General features: G+C 37.3%; 1 protein-coding gene across 4 annotated transcripts in view; it reads left to right on the forward strand.

The window, feature by feature from the left end:
• Positions 1-13625, forward strand: part of MAP4K3 (mitogen-activated protein kinase kinase kinase kinase 3) — a 189891-nt gene that overhangs the window by 80340 nt on the left and 95926 nt on the right. For 3 of the 4 annotated variants that reach the window (XM_079940535.1, XM_079940536.1, XM_079940537.1), the window contains one exon: positions 12406-12496. In XM_079940535.1, the coding sequence (XP_079796661.1) occupies positions 12406-12496 (91 nt within the window). Of the gene's footprint in view, positions 1-12405; positions 12497-13625 lie in introns of those variants that run through there. The other variant, XM_079940538.1, reaches the window with a different exon arrangement.

Raw genomic sequence — 13625 nt, forward strand, 5'->3', positions numbered from 1 at the left:
TTCTATTTTTAGTTTTTTAAGGAACATCCATACTGTTGTCCATAGTGGCTATATCAATTTACATTCCAACCAGCAGTGCAAGAAGGTTCCTTTTCTCCACCCTATCCAGCATTTGTTGTTTGTAGATTTTCTGATGATGCCCATTCAAACCGATGTGAGGTGATACCTCATTGTAGTTTTGATTTGCATTTCTCTAATAAGTAGTGATGTTGAGCAGCTTTTCATGTGCTTCTCGGCCATCTGTATGTCTTCTTTGGAGAAATGTCTATTTAGGTCTTCTGCCCAATTTTTGATTGGGTTGTTTGGTTTTTGGATATTGAGCTACATAAGCTGTTTATATATTTTGGAGATTAATCCTTTGTCCCTTAGTTTGTTTGCAAATATTTTCTCCCATTCTGAGAGTTGTCTTTTCATCTTGTTTATAGTTTCCTTTGCTGTGGAAAAGCTTCTAAGTTTCATTAGGTTCCATTTGTTTATTTTTGTTTTTATTTCCATTACTCTAGGAGGTGGGTCAAAAAAGATCTTGCTGTTATTCATGTCAAACAGTGTTCTTCCTATGCTTTCCTCTAAGAGTTTTATAGTGTACAGTCTTACATTTAGGTCTTTAATCCATTTTGAGTTTATTTTTGTGTATGGTGTTAGGGAGTGTTCTAATTTCACTCTTTTACATGTAGCTGTCCAGTTTTCCCAGCAACACTTATTGAAGAGACTGCCTTTTCTCCATTGTATATCCTTGCCTCCTTTGTCATAGATTAGTTGACCATAGGTTCGTGGGTTTATCTCTGGGCTTTCTGTCTTGTTCCACTGATCTATGTTTCTGTTTTTGTGCCAGTACCATATTGTCTTGATTACTGTAGCTTTGTAGTATAGTCTAAAGTCAGGGAGTCTGATTCCTCCTGCTCCATTTTTTTCCCTCAAGACTGCTTTGGCTATTCGGTGTCTTTTGTGTCTCCATACAAACTTTAAGATTTTTTGTTCTAGTTCCATAAAAAATGCCATTGGTAATTTGATAGGGATTGCATTGAATCTGTAGATTGCCTTGGGTAGTATAGTCATTTTCACAGTATTGATTCTTCTAATCCAAGGACATGGTATATCTCTCCATCTGTTGGTATCATCTTTAATTTCTTTCATCAGTGTCTTACAGTTTTCTGCATACAGGTCTTTTGTCTCCCTAGGTAGGTTTATTCCTAGGTATTTGATTCTTTTTGTTGCAGTGGTAAATGGGAGTGTTTCCTTAATTTATCTTTCAGATTTTTCACCATTAGTGTATAGGAATGCAAGAGATTTCTATGCATTAATTTTGTATCCTGCAGCATTATGTGGTTTTTCTCTTTATCAGTTATTTTCATCAGGTGAAATATTTGAAGAGTCATTTTCTTCATTCTCAATCCTTAAAAATACAAATACTGCTATTATAATTAATTTTTCCATATGTTGAAATATCAAGAAGTCAGTAGGATTATTAAACACTTCCTTTATATTTCTGTGTGGTATTAATTATAGTTTGACTATTTCTCCAAAAACTAAAAATTAGGTGCTGGTTCTGTGGTTTTACAAAAAATATTTTATAACTATATGTTGTAATTACTTAAAGCCAATTTTATCTTTTTATTTTTATTCATTTATTTATTTATTTATTTATTTATTTGTGCCGGGTCTTAATTGCAGCTCACCGGCTCCTTAGTTGTAGCATGTGAACTCTTAGTTGCGGCATGCTTGTGGGATCTAGTTCCCTGACCAGGGATCGACCCGGGCTCCCTGCGTTGGGAGCATGGAGTCTTATCCACTGCGCCACCACGGAAGTCCCAATTTTATCTTTTTAAAACCAGCCATTGGATTTCATGGTACCTAGTTTAAGATAGTAATTGGATTTCCTGGTATTCTTGTAGTTTGAGATAATAATTGACAGCTTGTTTAAGGGAATCAGCTCTGGGTAGTGAGCTGTGGTTTTACTGAAAAATATTATTTCCATTTATTGTTTCTGTAGTATGAAATGGAGTTTATAAATTGTGTATTTCGAATGGTACCACGTATCATATTAAAAGGTAAATTAAAACTCGTCTTATAGTTAAAATACTTTTACATATAGCATAAATGGATATTCCCGTTTCTCTGTGTTTAAAATAGAGGAAGATTTGTGAGTGAGTACCCATAACATGGGCATGAGAAATCTTATTTGTTCCCCATAGTTTAAATTTAAATTTTTTCCTCTGGCCATAGGACAGTGTGTGTGTGTGTGTGTGTGTGTGTGTGTGTGTGTGCGCGTGCGTGTGCGTGCGTGTGCGTGCGCGCGCGCGCGTGTGTGTTGAAAAACATAACATTAGATCTACCCTCTTAATAAATGTTTAAGTGTAAAGTGCAGTATTGTTAACAATAAGCTTAATGTTGTACAGAAGATCCCCAACATGATTGAAATTCTAGCCCTACTGAATAGCAGCTCCTCATTCACGCTGCACCCACTACCCCCCGCACCCCCTGCCCAGCTCCTAGAAACCACCGTTCTACTTTCTGTTTCCATGAGTTTGACTACTTTAGGTACCTCATAAGTGGAATCATATAGTACTTATCCTTCTGTGACTGGCTTATTTCACTCAGCATAATATCCTCAAGGTTCATCCATGTTGTTACCTATGCCAAGATTTCCTTCTTTTTTATGGTTGAATAATGTTCCATTATATATATAAGTACAAACACCACATTTTCTTTGTCCATTCCTGCATCTCTTGGCCATTGTGAATAATGCTGCAGTGAACATAGGAGTGCAAATATATCTTTGAAATCCTGATTTTAATTCTTTTGGTTAAATACCCAGAAGTGGTATTGCTGGATTATATGATGGTTCAATTTTTAATTTTTTGAGTAGCCTCCATTCTGTTTTCCATTGCAGCTGCATCATTTTACATTTCCACCAAGAGTATACAAGTGGTCCAATTTCTTCACATCCTTTTCAACCCTTGTTATTTTCTATATTTTTTTTATAGTGGCCATCCTAAGAGGTGTGAGTTGATACCTCATTGTGGCTTTGCTTTGCATTTCCCTTCTGATTAGTGTTGTTGAACAACTTTTCATATACCTGTGGGCCATTTGTAACGTCTTCTTTGGAGAATTGTCTATTCAAGCCCTTTGATTTTTTAATCAGGGTTTGGTTTTTTGGTGGTGTTTTGTTTGTTTTGGGGTTTGTTTTTTTTTTTTTTTTTGCTATTGAGTTGTAGGAGTTACTTATATAGTTTGGATATTAATCTCTTATCAGATATATAGTTTGCAAATATTTTCTCTTATTTTTTAGGTTGCCTTTTTACTCTGCAACAGCTTTCTAGATTAATGTAGTCCCACTTGTCTATTTTTGCTTTTGTTCCTTGTTCTTTTCATATCATATCCAAGAAATTATTGCTAAGACCAGTGTTAGAGATGTTCCCCCCCATGTTTTCTTTTAGGAGTTTTATTGTTTCTGGTCTTGGGTTTAAGTCTTTAATCCATTTTGAGTTGATGTTTGTGTATGGTGTAAGAGGTGGGTCCAGTTTCATTTTCCTGCCTGTGGATATCCATTGTTCCCATCACCAGTTGTGGAAGAGACTATTCTTTCCCCATGCTGTAGTCTTGGCACCTTTGTTGAAAATCCGTTAACCATATGTGTGTGGGTTTATTTCTGGGCTCTCCATTCTGTTCCATTGGTCTATATGTCTGTCTTTATGCCAGTACCATAAGGTTTTGATTACTGTAACTTTGTAATATGCTTTGAAATCAAGAAGTGTGAGGCCTCCAGTTTTGTTCTTCTTTCTCAAGATTGTTTTGGATATTCAGGAACCTTTGTGGTGGTTCCATGTGACTTTTAGGGTTGTTTTCCTATTTCTGTAAAAAATACCATTGAGATTTTTAGAGGGATTACATTGAATCTGTAGATCACTTTGGGTAGTATGGACACTTTAACAATATTAAGTCTTCTAATCCATGAATATGGGGTATCTTTCCATTTATTTATTTTTAATTTATTTCATCAGGATTTTGTAATTTTAAGTGTACAGGTCTTTCCTAAGTATTTTATTCTTCTTTTATGAGATTGTAATTGAGGTTTTCTTAATTTCCTTTTCTGATTATTCATTGCTTGTGTATATAAACACAACTGATTTTTATATGTTGATTTTGTATCCTGCAACTTTGCTGAATTCATTTATTCTAACAGTTTTCTTGTGGAATTATTAGGATTTTCTACATGTAAGGTCATAACATCTGAAAGCAAGAGATAATTTTACTTCTTCCTTTCCGACTTGCATGATTTTTGTTTCTTTTCCTTGTCTCTCTGGCCACAGGACATTTAACATGATCCACAATAGACAAAGAATCAAGAAGATGAGAATTCTTCTGGGTATATCAATTCTTAAATAAGAGCTACTTATTTTAAAATAATACCTATTACAAAACTGTTCCCTCATGTTTATTTTTCCCAGATGAATTTAATTATATTTTTTTATGTTCAAAAATGATTCAGTTGGTATTTTGATTGGAATTACATTAATTCAGAGATTAATTCATGAGACAATTGCCATCTTTACCATAGTAAATTCTTCTGTTCACAAGTGAAGTGTCTTTCCTTTTTTTTTTTCAGGTCTTTTAACTCCCAAAATACTTATAAATAAAGTATTTTATTAAAATGTGGCCTACACATTTTAAAGCTTCTCCTTAGATACACAATTTAATTTGATGTATGTATTCTCATTTGTTAACTTGAGGATTTTTTTTTGTTTCTGGTCATTTTTTTCAGCTGATTTTTGTTTGCTTGCTTTCTAGGAACACAATCATATATATTGCAAATAGTGAGAATTTTGTATTTCTACTGTTCATACCACCTTATTTTTTTCACTTGTGGGTTTCAATTGCTTCATACTTCTGGAATAATTCATTAACTCCTTCAGATTAAGTGCCCCTATTATGTGTTGGGAGACAGTGAATAAATAAACATATAGTATATTAGATGTGATAAGTGCAGTGGAGAAAAATAAAGCAGAGTAAGGGTGTTGTGGAGTTGTTGTGGGTTTCAGTTTTATGTAGGGATATCAGAGATGGTCTCATCTTAAAGGCAACGGTTGAGTAGAGCCCTGGAGGAAGTGAGAAAGCAAGGCAGCTGGGTGGAAAAGAACACTGCAGGTAGCTGAATAGAAAGTGTAAAGGTTCTGAGTCAGGAGCTGTGTATGATATTCAAGGAAGAGCAAGGAGGCCAGTGTGGATGAAGCAGAGTAAGAGGGAGAAGAGTAGGAGAAACGATGTAGGAGTACAAATAACAAATCATACTGGGTGATAATAATAGAGGTAATAGTTATTAAACATTATGTTTGAGGCCTTGTTCTATGTACTTAACAAGTATTCTTTCATTTAATCCTTACAATAACCTTAAGAGGGAGACGCTGTTATCTCTGTTTCATAATGAGGAACCTGAACTCAGAGAGAGAGAATATGAATACGAATGAATTTGCCCAAGATCATACAACCAGAAAGTTGTGAAACCAAGTTTCATAGTTCAATATATTTATTTTTTGGCCGCACCACGCAGCATGAGGCATCTTAGTTCACCGACCAAGGATCTAACCAGGGCCCCCTGCAGTGGAAGCTTGGAGTCCTAACCACTGGACTGCCAGGGAAGTCCCCATAGTTAAATATTCTGATTCCAAAATATATGTCCTTAAACATGACACTGTGCTAGACATGGTGAGTCCAGCAGCAAAGTATAGATTTAATGTTATAGAAATGAGGGAGTTATCCATTTCAGTGAATGACAACTCCATCTTTCCAGTTGCTCAGACCATAAATTTGAAAGTCATATTTAACTCATCTCATTTTCCCGTACTCCACCCCCAACCAGACTGAACCGGTTAGCTCTGTCTTCAAAATAGATCCAGTTGCTGATCACATTTTGTCATCATCTTGCTCCCACCCTGGTGCAAGCCACTGCACATCTCCAGGGATTAATACACAGTCTTCTAGGGACTTCCTTGGTGGTCCAGTGGTTGGGACTCTGCGCTTCCACTGCAGGGGGCACGGGTTCGATCCCTGGTTGAGGAACTAAGATCCTGCAAGCTGAGCAGCGGGGCCAAAATAATCTTCTAAATGATTTCCCTGCTTCCACCGTTGCTCTACCCAGCAGTCAGAGTGATACTTTTAAATCAGATTAGCATGTCAGGTCTTTGCTGAAAGCATTTCAACAGATTCCTGTCTCAGGGTAAAAGCCAAAGTGCTCATATATGATGTGCCCCCTCTTCGTCCTCATCTTCTACACTCTCTCCCAGCTCACTCCGCTGCAGTCACAGCAGCCTGCTCACTGTTCCTAGAAAAAGCTGAGCAGCTTGAGCCTTTTCAGTGGCTCCCTTCCCTCATTTGTATCTTCAGTCAAATCTCATCTTCCTCACCTGCTCTCTTTAGCCATTCCTACTAAATCCCTATTCCCTCCTGAGCTTCATTTTTCACCTTAGTACTCAACACCTTCTGATGTGCTATACAATTTTACTGATTTATTTTGTCTATTGCCTGTCTACTTACATTAGAATATAAGCTCTGAAAAAGTCAGGGATTTTTGTTTGTATTATTTTTTACTGATGCAGTCCCATTGCTGGCACATAATTGTTCAGTAACGATCTGTTGAATAAATTTTAAAAAAAGATAAAGAAAGAAGGGAGTTATTTAAGGTTTGACTTTAAGCTGTTATAGTTATGACTGTGCACATTTTATGTCTCCTGTAAGTTTCTTAAAGTCAAGGAAAGTCTTGTTCATTTCTGGAACTCTACTCATGGTCTCCAGTACGTTCTCTTTTATATCATATTAGCTGCTCAGTGTATGGTGGTTGTTGAATGTCTTCTCAGCAGGGAACGTCCTAAGAATAACTATTCATCTTTACCCAAATGAAAGCATTAGATATTTTCACAAATAATATATATACACAAATACACACTCACACACATATTTCTTTACATACTTACATGCTAAAAGGTAAATCAGATCTATAACAAGTTAGCTTCCTTTACACTCTTTAAAAATTATAATTAAAAGTATTTTCAATTCTAATCTCTATTGTTAGTTACCATGTAAATTAACTTTTGATACTGCAAAGAATTATTTCATTATCATGACACTTGTCAAGACACTTCTGGAAAACCATGGCAGCTTCTGAGAGTCATGAACATGTTAATCATTTAGAAGAGAGATATAAAGATGACTAAAGGGACATAAAAAAACAAAGAATTGAAATAAGAAACAACAAACAAAAGGTAATTGACGGTGACATGTAAACTTGTTTCCTTCATAGGGGAAAGAACTACAGAAACAGAAGATACACAGTTTACAAATAGACCAAGAGTTGGTTTCCTAAAGACTTGTCTGTTGTTTCACCTCCCAATACAGATAATCCTTACGTTTCCCCTGTTTGTTTTTCATATAACCTCTACTTCCACTCAGTGTGCAGATACACATCAGTTGCTTTCATTACAATTACTCGGACTTAGATACATAAACTGTTAAAAAGCACAAAATGGTAACGCTACCTCCCAGCCAGTAGTTCTGTTTCAACAGCTTTACCATATTTATCTAACAAGAGTGATTGTGTAATTATTTGCTTTATTGAATTTTTTGCTTATTTTTAAAAAATGTGAGTGGATAGTTTATTGTCAACGTGCTTATGTTAATGATAAGAAGAGTAGGTCTTATAAACTTAATACAGTTGATGCCAGTGAAAATAATTAGGCATACCAAAAAGGCAGTTAGTTGGTTATCAGTTTGATCTAAGATTATGTATTATTTCGTCAAAAAAAAAGTAAATAACTGTATGAAATGTTGGAAATACCGTGATTGTCAGTTTGTATCTAAAAAGGCAAGAGGGCCTCCCCAGTCGCGCAGCGGTTAAGAATCCACCTGCCAGGTGGACATGGGTTCAAGACCCGGTCCAGGAAGATCCCACATGCCACAGAGCAACTAAGCCCAGGCGTCACAACTGCTGAGCCTGTGCTCTAGAGCCCATGAGCCACAACTACTGAGTCCACGAGCCACAAGTACTGAAGCCCACACACCTAGAGCCTGTGCTCCACAACAAGAGAAGCCACCCCAATGAGAAGCCCGTGCACCGCAACAAAGAGTAGCCCCTGCTTGCCGCAACTAGAGAAAGCCTGCGTGCAGCAATGAAGACCCAATGCAGCCAAAACTAATAATAAATAAATAAATAAACAAACAAACAAGGCAAGGAAGTATTAGGGAGTCTATGTTTTATTGTAGTTTTCAGGGAGAGACCCACCCCCATAACATTCAAGTGTCCTTTTGCTCTCACATATTTGACTAAATATAGCTTTTTACAGGAAAGCATTGTATTAAAAAATAAATTGTATAAAAAATAAAAGCAAATAGAAATGCCTATGATCTTGTTCATTATATCTGTGCTCTATTAGAGGGACAGAGTCTCGTGTTTGTTAACCCACTAAAACATTTGTGAAGCCCCTCCTACGGTTTGGACAACCTTTTTCGTAAATGGATGGTAATTATATCAGTTTAGGATAATGCTAACTACTGTAATAACTAAGCTAGATCATAATATAATTTTATTTCAAGTTTATGCAATAGTTTAGAGCAGATGTTCAAGTTGTTGGATGACTTTCTTTCTTTGGGTGACTCAGGGACCCAGACTTGCATTTTCTGGGACCTCACAGTGTCATGTAGCCTGCTAATGGGAAAAGAAAGAGTAGGAAAATGACACATTATTTTTGCTCGCATTCCATTGGCAAGAACTGTTCTCTTTGGCACGTCATGTTGACTGGGAAATGTCTTTTGATGGGATAATTGCCTCCCACCAGTAACTTCCACATTATGGAAGGGAGAGCACAGATTATTTGTGAATGGCTAGCCAGCTCTGCCAAAGTGATAATGTTGATAGTAATCACGTATTAGTTTCCTGTGGCTATGTTAACAAGGTCTACAAACTTGGTGACTTGAAACAGCACAAATTTATACTCTTAAAGTTCTGGAATCTAGAAGTCCAAAGTGTGTTTCACTGGGTCAAGATCAAAGTCTTAGCAGGGCTGCCTTCCTCTGAATACTCTAAGGGAGAATCCATTTCCTTGCCTTTTCCAGCTTCTAGAGCTGCATTCCTTGCATTCGTTCATTCTTGGCCTCTTCCTCCATCCTCAAGGCCAGCAACATAGCATCTTGCTCCTTGCCTTCTTATAGTCAAGTCTCCCTCTGCCTCTTCTTATAAGGACACTTGTGATTACATTAAGGGCCCACCCAGATAATTCACGATAAACTCCCCATCACAAGATCCTTAACTTAATCATACTTGCACGCCCCTTTTTGCCATGTATGGTAACATTCACAGGTTTCAGAGGTTAGGACCTGGCCATCTTTGGGGCCATTATTCGGCCTACTACAGATAGTTAACATTTATTGAACACGTAGTATTGTGTCATGTTTATTCTGAGAACTTTGCATGTGTAAATCTGTATTTTTCTGCCTGTCTACTTGATTTATTCATGATCTGCTCTACTTGTAGGCTTGCTTATTTTTCTCAATTAGGTTTTGTTTTTATTTTTGCCATCCTTTGGAAGATGTATTCTTCATTTTAATGTCAAAAATTTTACCGAAAATTCATAATCTCTCAGAATTGGAAAGAATTTTTCAAAATTATCTAACCATCCCATTGGGGGGGCTATTAATTTATCCTTTAGAATGTATTTCTCTTGAACTTTGAAGAAAGTCCTTTAACTCTGTTAGGCTCCTTTGGATTAATTAATGTATTAAACTGCTTTCTTTTTTCCTACCCAAATCTACCTTTTTTCAGTTACCTTTAAAAATCAAATTGTGGAATTTTTCTTTGGATTTTTTCCCCACAAAAATACTGAATTTAATTTGGCCATTGTCATAATCACGTGGGGATGACTTAATAGGACAAAAAGGATGCACTTTGTATCAACAACATTTCCTGGGAAAGACATGGTTGAAGGCTTAAAAAGCCATTCATAGATTTTAGTGAAACCACAGGAGTAGCAAACAAACAATTGTATAAAACATGCTAATAACTGGATGAAATTAAACCCAAAGCAGATGCTCCTGATTTAGAGTCATCATGTAGTAGAATTATGTGCTATGATTATGATTATGCTCTTATTATGATTCATTCAGGTAACAACTTCATTGATTGCATATTAGGTGCTAGGGATACAGAAATGATGAAGGTATCAGTCCTGTCCTAGATGCTGTAACATTCCAGTGAGGACATAGACATGAAGACATTGATGCAGTGATGCTTACAGGTATAATAGAAACCACAGCTCAAGGTGGCTTAAACAGTACAAGGAGTTTATTGGTCATGAACAGGTATATCTGAAAATTACCAGGCAGATGAGGCTTCCTGTAGTAGCTCAATTACACTGGTCATGTGCCTTCCTTCTTCCCCCCTTTTCGTGTTTCTTCTCAGTGTTTTCTGCAGGTCAGTGTTATTCTAAAGCTGGCTGCCTTGGAGGTTGTGTGACGACTAACAGCTTCAGGGCTGCTCCTAGAAAGAGAGCTGCTGTCCTCTAACTATTAAACTAGTCCTAGAGTTCAGGCTGACTGTATCAACTTTGATCTCATGTAACCCAGTCACTGAATTGGGGAAAAGTATAATCGAAAGGCAGGTGAAAAGCAAAATTTAGAACTTTCAAAGTATTTCATATATCCCTGAAAATTGGAGTTCGTCTCATTATGGCCTTATTATGTTTATCTTGGATTTTTCTTAATATACTGAATCAGAAATTCTTACTGGTGGGAAGTAAACCCAGAAGATCCTAGTTCAGTGATTTTCTTTTGAGATTTTGAAGGCATAAAAATTTTCTATTCTCCCTTTGGAAAACTTTGATTTTGTACCCATTTCATTGCAGAAATTACGAATCTGACATACTGTATCTTCTCTACTACTTCTTCCCTTGTCACTGGGGCAGTAAGGTTGGTTTTGATACTGAGTTCAGATGGTTCATGGTTAGGCTACTTTCAAGCCTGTTACATTTACAGTAGGAAAATGCCAGGCCAGAAGTGTCAAGGGCTTGCCATAACAACCTCATATTTACAATTTAAACTTTAGTTTGGGAAACCTGTTTTTGATTCTGCCACTAATATACATTTAATCAGGCTATTCATAGTATATAATGCTTGAAAAACTGAGTTAGTAATACAAAGCTGCTTTGATTTCAATGTAAGCACGTCCACGTGTTCTCTTTCTGCTTAGTCTCTGGTTTACCACATTTGCATTCATGGCAGTTCTGTCTCTCTCCATGACAAATGTTCATTCAGGAACCAGGAACATGTGTGACACTGTTACAGGACTGCCAGATCTTATTTTGAAGAATTTGGGCAGGGAGGGAGTAGAAGGAGAGAGATACTTGCTGATAGTCTGACCAGACTTAAATACAATCCCATTCTACATCCCAGCACAGCTGGAGCAAGGCACTTGAATACAGGATAAGCCTGTGGCAGGGGTGGTGGTGCGGGGGGGGGGGGGGCTTCTGGTAAACCAGTACTGCTAGAGTAAGGCCTCTCAGCTCTACCAAAAGAGCTGTGGAGGTACATTTGATAGTCTCAGTGTATAAGGGTTCCTGCCCTAACTTAAAAAAGAATTGCTTCCTTGTGCAAAATTATATTAAATGTTGGGACTTCCCTGGTGGCGCAGTGGTTAAGAATCCGCCTGCCAATGCAGGGAACACGGGTTCACGGAGCAACTAAGCCCGTGTGCCACAACTACTGAGCCTGCGCTCTAGAGCCCGCGTGCCACAACTACTGAAGCCCACGTGCCTAGAGCTCATGCTCCGCATCAAGAGAAGCCACCACAGGAGAAGCCCGCACACTGCAACGAAGAGTTGCCCCTGCTTGCCACAAGTAGAGAAAGCCCACACGCAGCAACGAAGACCCAACGCAGCCAAAAATAAATAAATAAATAAAATTATATTGAATGTTATTTGCTAAGAAAGGGAAAACATAATGTATTTCTAGTGAATTATATGATGGCATAATTGTAATAATAGCAAATGCTTATCTAGTGCTTACTCTGTGTCAGATACTGTTCTAAGCATTTTACATACATTAGCCCACCTAACCCTTACAATAGCCATATAAGATAGATTATTATTAGTTTTATCCCTATTTTACAGAGGAAGAAATTGGCACAGAGAGGTCAAGTAACTTGCCCAAGTTCACACAGCTTAGTAAGGGACAGAGTTGGGATTTGAATCCAACATAGTCTGGGACCAGAGTTCATACTTTTTAATCATTGTACTTTACTTTCTGTCAAGATAGGACTGAAATTGTCATTAAAAATAATATCAATAACATTTTTTATGTTTTGAAAGAAATCGACATTTTGAAATTTACCTACTAAATATTCAACTTGCTTATTTTTTATTCTAGGAGAAGACTTTGCAGTTGTGCAGCAAGAAATTATTATGATGAAAGACTGTAAGCACCCAAATATTGTTGCTTATTTTGGAAGCTATCTCAGGTACATTGTTTGTTTCCCTTATGAAAAGCAGTAATGATTTCCATCACCTAATACATTTAACAAAATAAAGTTAGCTCTAATACCAAGTTTTGTAGTTTTCTTCATGCTTTGAAAATAAGATATCTTCATATGAATGGAATTTTTATTTATGACCTCTTTATGTTAATTCTGTACCCCATACCATAGTCCATGATTTGTCTGTTATACTCTTGGGAATTCTGGGTGTAGTTTCAGTGAGGAAGCTGGCAAGTAAAAACTGACTTTTATGGTTAGTCTTCCTGTGGTAGACCAGAGATCTAAATACGCCATTCTGTTGCCCCTTTCTTCTAGTCTTGGGTGAATTTACAAAGTATATCTGTTGTTTTTATTAGAACCTTTAGAACGTTTTTTTTTCTTTTGTGCTTCTAGCCTCAAAGTATTGCATCATCCCTTCCCTTCATTTTATCCAGAGGACTAGGAATTATAATTATTTTACTAACTTCTTATTTTCCCAGGTCCTAAAGTGAACTTAGAAGGACTGAATTTGCCGCCCCTTGTTTTGGTTTGGCAGGACCAAGCCAGGTTCCCCAGGTCATATTCCATAGGGGATGACCTCAAGGCCAGATCTTGCGTTTCCATTCACTTCTGTATGCAGTTGAGTTGAGCACTGTGACCTAGTTGTTTCCAAGGTTCCTTCCAAAGGGGAAGGATTAGAGAATGTTTTCTTAGGTATTTAAAAAACTCTTCTGTTTGGTTCCCATATACTGTAGGGTAAGAATAAGGATGTATCTTATTACAGCTCCCATTCTGTCTGTGAGCCAAGTACAAAACACTTCTTTTCTGATGCAGGCACAGCATATGGAAAAGACGGGGCACTTCTGCCCTCTCTTCCTTCCAGCTTGTGAAAGGCCAGGCGGACCAGCTCTTCTTGATTCTAACCGCTCTTGGATAGCTTTGATTGTCCACCTTCATCGAGGTCAAAGGGTGGGTTTAATGGGACTTTAGTTCACGTAGGGACAGGTGCTACCCCGAGGTCAGTGGCTGTTAAACATTTTGAATGGGTTCTTTAACAGCCAGTTTAAAACTGTTTTAATGGTGGGTGGTTCAGACAACAACCTAACAACAGTTTCTGCATCAGTTTTTATCTTAT

This window comes from Stenella coeruleoalba, assembly GCF_951394435.1.
Source record: "Stenella coeruleoalba genome assembly, chromosome: 13".
Classification (NCBI taxonomy): domain Eukaryota; kingdom Metazoa; phylum Chordata; class Mammalia; order Artiodactyla; family Delphinidae; genus Stenella; species Stenella coeruleoalba.